Below are 6,000 nucleotides of genomic sequence, written 5' to 3' on the forward strand. Positions count from 1 at the left end.
TAGACCATCAATATCACCAAGCAACAGAATTTTATAAATTAGATTTTTTTTAAAAACACACATTTAGTCAACTAGGCAAGTATTTTATGCTTTCTGTCAGACTCATTCTGTTCCTAGAACCATGTGAACCACTCTTATGGCACACCCATTTGCAATAGCAGAATATGAATATGTCAGGTTTTATTTAGAGACAGCTGTTTCAATTAATCTACACCAGTAAGAGGATTCACTCACATGGTATTTTGAATTTGTCTCTTGCATTTATTCCTAAAGGTGAATCAGCCAGTCAGCGTGAGGAAGTCAGTAGCCTGTCCCAGAAGTTGGCCAAGGCAGAGTCCCAATCAAACAGCATGGAAAATGAAGTTCATCGTACCACCATGCAGCTGACGGAGAAGGGCGTACTGCTGGAAGTGCTACAGCGGGAAAAGGACCAGGCAGTCGCTCGTGTCAAGGAGCTAGAAAAGGCTCTGCAGACTCACAGGGAGGAGGTCAGCTGTAACAAAGCACGTCAAGAGGCTACACAAGAGCGGCTAGTTCAAACGCAGAGCGAAGCCATGTTACTAAGACAACAGCTAGAAGAGGCCCAAAACAAAGGTGCTGCAAAGGAGCGTGCTGTGACAGATGCCCAAGAGCGCTTCAGTGACATTTTGTCCAAGCTGCGCTCTGACTGTGAAGAGAGGGTACAGTTACTGGAGGACAGAAATAAGGAGCTCGCCAGTAAGGCGGTGGATCTCCACGATCAGGTCTACAAGTTGGAGGAAGACAAGAATGAAAGAGAGGTAAGATTGAGAATAAGAAAGACCTTACTCCTTCTCCAGAACCACTTTTAGCCTTTCTTCCACATATCAATTAAAGCATCTCTTCAAAACCTCCCTTTCTCTGAATTCTGCGTGCACAGACTAGTCTGAGGCAGCTGCAGCAGGAACTCGCCGACTCACTCAAAAAGTTGTCAATGAGCGAAGCCTCTCTGGAGGTCAACACGCGCTATCGCAATGACCTGGAGGAAGAGAAGACTCGGCTGCTCAAAGACCTGGATAGACTCAAAGGAAAGGTATTAGTGGGAAATGAGGCCAACTCAACTTTGACTTAAATTAGATGGTTTATTATCTATATTTTTAGGGTATAGGGCAATGGTGTGGTGATGCTGATGATGTGGATGCGGTTTCTGTCATGCAGCTGGAGGAAAGTGAGGATGAGTATGTACAGGCAGAGAGACGTATTAACAGCCTGAAGAGCAGTTTGGAAGAAAGGGAAAAGGAACTCTCAACTGCTGCTCAGAAACTCCAGGAGGCGCTGTCTACCTCAGCTGCTTCTGACACCACGATCAAACAGCTGGAGGATGCTGTGCAGAGGTACTTACCAACACATCTTATCCAGATATACATTTGAGTTTTCAGTAGATATCACACATGCAAACATTAAATATAACATAGTTGGTATTATAGAACAAGCCAACCTTATCACACATAAATAAATATATATTATAATTTAATTCTGTCTGATAGAAGCATCTTCAGCCATATCTTTTATGTCATGTCAGGCTGGAGATTGAGAATGCCAGACTAGAAGCTGCTGCGAAGCAACAGTCCAACAAAATTGATGCACTGCAGAAAGGAGCTCAGGAAGCTGCCGCGGTGAGTAGTCAAAGTTCTGACACACACAGGGTGTTCATAATTTGCCATATCTACTAGTTTTTGCAGTGGATCATTATTGTATTTTAAGGTTTGCAATCTTTTTCCAGCTATCTGGCTGCTCACCTGGAGGAGGGGTTGGTATTGTGGATGTAGACTTAGCTTTTCTTGTGTGGGATCACATTTTATACTTTCCAAAATAATATAAGTAATGAAATCAGATTGTATTTGGATGAAGTTTTTTGGTGCTTAATGAGGATTCCTGCTACACCAGGAATCCAAAAATAAGCAAATAGAGAAGAAATATATTTGGTTTTGTTGAGTTTTTCTTGTTGTCTGAAAAACAAATGCTAATGCAAAATGTTCTCACTTTACTCGGTGTGTGGGGTTTTCCACTCTGTGTATTCTTGGGTTGCATGGTGCATGTTACTTCCTTTAGTTTTCTCCTTTCCAAAATGATGAAGAAAAGTGTAACAGTGTCACCAGAAAACCAAAATCCATCATTAGTGTCCATTTAAGAAGCTTTTTTTCATTTCTGTAGGTTCGAAGTCACTTGGAGGACATGGTTACGAACCTCCAAAGCAGTAAGATGACCTTGGAAGACCAACTGAATAGAGAGGTTGGTGGCATATTCTGTTTCCTCACTATTAAAACAGTTGTTTTCAATTTCTTACTCTAGTCCTCTTTTAAAATCTTTATATACGTACGTACGTACAGGAGCTCCCATCTACAGATTTCCTGTTTAATAGATATATATTTTTTTGTCTTTTTTATTTCTTCAGGTCCAGAAGCAGAGCTTGCTCTCTCACACAGCCCAGGACTCTCGGGCCTTGTGGGAGGAGGAGCTAAAGGGTCGCTCTAAGTTGGGAGTTCGATTGGCAGAACTTGAAAAGGAAAAAGGAGAACTGAACAGCCAGGCCAGCAAGCTTACACCTCTGTACACAGCCTAATGTTATGAAAACTGAGATCTAGGACTCGTGAGTTATCTGGCTGTTGTTTGTGTTGCAGATGGAGATCGAAAAGAAGAAAGCCAAGAAAATAGCAGAGCAGAAGAAAGCTGTTGATACTCGTCTGGATCAGGAGATAAAAAGAAACACGGAGCTTCAAAAAGAAATGTACAGGTGACCCCTAACTTTCTCCTCGTGCCCTCCTTACCTTTGGCAGTGCCTTATTGTGCTGTTTAGGTACACCTAGGATCCAGTAGATTGCAGCCTTTCCTTGCTTTTGTGACTGTGGTGCACCAGTGTCTGTATTCGGAGTAAGGATGTGCTTTTTTTTAAATTCCCAGACAAAATGTATTTTTATAACAAGACTTTCTCTTTAACTGATGATTTATGATTTGTATTTGAGTTTGTATTAAACATCTGTTTTTTGTGGGATACAGTTACCTTAACTTTGTTGTATGATAACTGGCCTGATTTTAAAAAAAGAAAATCACAACTTAAATGACTCACTAATGAAGTTTATGCTTTAATTGATGTTTGCAGTCATTTTCAGTTTTAGGTCAGATCATTGGATTGGTTTGTTTTGATAAATGCTTTGTCTTTATTTCTCTATGTGAAATTGACTTTGTGTTTATGGATTTAAGGCTGCGAACCTTATTGAAGACTGCAAAAAAGAGAGTGCGCGATCAAGACGCTGGTGGTGCTGAGTTTGGCTCTCCTATGAGCAGCATGCGGATGGATCTGGGCAGACACACTGAGGGGCACTTGGGGCGAATGAAAGACAGGGTTTGTCCATCTGACACAGCAGATTTAAACCTTTCCAGTATTACCCAATATCTTACAGAACGTGCTATGGCTCTAGTGTCAGTCTCCTACATGTAGCTTTATACATCAGCTGTCAAACATTGGCCTCCTTTATCCTCAGGTGGACGATTTGCAGGTGCAGTTGGAGAAGGAAGCATCTCTTCGCAGACAGCTAGAGAAGGTGAACGAGGAGCTCAAGGATCAGGTGTCTTCCTTGAAGAGCATGAGCCACAGTAATGATTTGCTTGAGAGGAGTAAGAGGCAGTTGGAGGAAGAGGTACTGGACCTAAGACGCCGAATGGAGACTGCTCAGGTTGAGCAGAGCCACTTGGAGCAGTACCGGCGCGATGCAGAGGAAAGGGCTCGGCAAGAAGTACAACAGAAGCTGGAGCAGGTTAACCTGTTCCTCCAGGTACCAAGCTACAGCATGCACAACGGGAACACAAATACAAAAACTTAAAATAAATACATTTTAAAAATGAGCATAATACAATTAGAATGAGTGATAATGATAATGTAGCTGGTGTGTGAATGACATATGTACATGGTTTCTGTGATTACTATATGCCTGTCCATTGTATCCAGTTTCCATAAAAAGTGAAACTCTATGCAAATAAAGAATGATATAGTTATTATTTAATATATATTATTTAATCCAATATTTAATTTAAAAAAGTAAAAATACATGGCCTAGAGATCTGATTTATAATATTTGTTTATGTTTTTGTTCCAGTCCCAGGCTGCATCACAGGAAGCTCTCGACCAGATTAAAGCTGCCAATGAAGCTAGCCTGCGCTCTCAGCTGGAGCAGCGAATCCGGGAGCTGGAGGGGGAATTGGGCCGGTCCCGCACTTCCCAGCAGGAGAGCGTTAACCAACGCGAGTCCACACGCACAGAGCTTGAGAGATTCCGCCAACTATATACAGAAGAACTGCACCTACGCAAGTCTCTGGCTGCTAAATTAGAGAGGTCAGAAAATCTTACCAGATGTTCCATGTGATACTTTCAAAATCAGTGCTTGTGTCTAAAGCTGAATATGTCATAAAATCAGTAGATGCAGTCAGCTGGTGTGATCATGCAGGGAGTTTGAATTTGTTGTTTTCCATCCGCAGGGCCAACAGTCGGCTTGCAGAAGCCAATTCCAAGTTGCTCAATGAGCGCAGCAGGTCACTGATCACAAATGGCAGCCTTGGAGCGCCATCGCTTGACTTTAGCTCTTTGGCTTCACCAGCCAACTATGGAGCCTCACTTGGGCCCCTCAACAGGAATCTTGGTCTGGGATTCTCTCTCCTCAACCCTGTGGCTGAGGGACAGAACAGCAGGGTGGAGGACTACTTAGCCAAGGTCTGCATTAATCATTAATGTGCGCGCTCACTCACTCATGACGATTGCAGGGAATTGTTTTTTTTCTGTAGACTAGTTATCTATATTGAGCCAATTCATTTTCATAGTCATGGCATCCATGGTGTTATTTTGTAACTACCGGCATTCAGAAATGTTGCTTTTTCCCATGTTAGTGTGTTGTTATGTTGTCATAACTGCAGAGAACATCTCTGGCTGTTTAGGTGTTTTATCTCAAGTATTTTAGATTGAGAGAAAACATTCCTATAGATCTAAAGCTATTTTATTTTTTTTCTTTTCTCCTCTTTTCTGTTCTTTTCCTCCTCTTGCACAATTTCTGTCTCTAGCTACTATTAAAGTACTTTACATCTAATCTTCTTTTATTTCTCACTGTTTTAGCTTCTAGCTCAAAAGTCTGTCTCTCACCTCTCCTCTCTTCAACCAGACTCATAATAAGGTGTGTAGATGTGTTTAGCTCAGTCCAGTTGGCTACTGTTTTCCTCTATCTTGCTTATGGGATTACTATGGTTCTTTTTCCTAGCAAACATTAATGTTTGGGATCAGCACAGGGAAAATTGATTTAAAAAAAAAAAAATCAAATCCACTGAGATTTCTCCATGAATGTCTCTGTCCCTTACCCAGTTATGGGTTATTTGGAAAGGTAAAGGAAAATTAAGGTATTTATAAATACCTTAATATAAAATATGTTATGTCAAATGTAAGTATTTTTTATAGCATTAAAATAATAAAACAAAAAATATTACCAGGGTAAATGCTTAAATATAAAAATGTGTTGGGGTTTCAAAAATGTGAAGAAAAAAATTACAAAAAAAAAAAAAATCATAGAAATCGTTTAATTTTACCTGTGAGCTGTGACTGTAGTAAGTCAGTATGCCAGCAGACATCTTAAACGTCTTTGCTTTCAGTGGACTTTCTCTTTGCTCTTTATTTGTTTAGTAGATTAGAGATAATGTGGCTCTTTGTTTCATACTCGTATAATATTATATGAGTATATTTTGCTTTGAAACCCAAATGATCTGTATTTATCATACAGCACCTTATTCCAAGCATGTGATAAAGGACAGAAACAGCCGATTAAGATACAAAGAATCATAAAGATCATGATCAAATGAATAATCAGTCACTATAAGATGTACCAATTTGTTGTCTGACACAACAACACACTAACAATTGTATTTGCATTCTGAGGAGGTAGGACAGGCATAAATATTACCAGCATATATCCAACCCTGGTCAGTATAAAACAAAGATGTAGCTTC

The 6,000-nt window shown here is 40.4% G+C and overlaps 1 protein-coding gene across 3 annotated transcripts in view; it reads left to right on the top strand.

Annotated features, from left to right (window-relative positions):
• Positions 1-6,000, top strand: part of LOC146570025 (alanine and arginine rich domain containing protein) — a 29,611-nt gene that overhangs the window by 21,718 nt on the left and 1,893 nt on the right. For all 3 annotated transcript variants that reach the window (XM_085282788.1, XM_085282789.1, XM_085282787.1), the window contains 12 exons: positions 274-779; positions 899-1,051; positions 1,177-1,352; positions 1,541-1,634; positions 1,742-1,768; positions 2,173-2,250; positions 2,414-2,548; positions 2,640-2,752; positions 3,220-3,361; positions 3,501-3,791; positions 4,113-4,348; positions 4,492-4,723. In XM_085282788.1, coding sequence (XP_085138914.1) covers positions 274-779; positions 899-1,051; positions 1,177-1,352; positions 1,541-1,634; positions 1,742-1,768; positions 2,173-2,250; positions 2,414-2,548; positions 2,640-2,752; positions 3,220-3,361; positions 3,501-3,791; positions 4,113-4,348; positions 4,492-4,723 — 2,183 coding nt within the window. The remainder of the gene's footprint in view (positions 1-273; positions 780-898; positions 1,052-1,176; positions 1,353-1,540; positions 1,635-1,741; positions 1,769-2,172; positions 2,251-2,413; positions 2,549-2,639; positions 2,753-3,219; positions 3,362-3,500; positions 3,792-4,112; positions 4,349-4,491; positions 4,724-6,000) is intronic.

Source organism: Mchenga conophoros, linkage group LG7 (genome assembly GCF_057382185.1).
Source record: "Mchenga conophoros isolate Kocher_MC1m ecotype Shallow Benthic linkage group LG7, M_conophoros_male_GT1.1, whole genome shotgun sequence".
NCBI lineage: Eukaryota > Metazoa > Chordata > Actinopteri > Cichliformes > Cichlidae > Mchenga > Mchenga conophoros.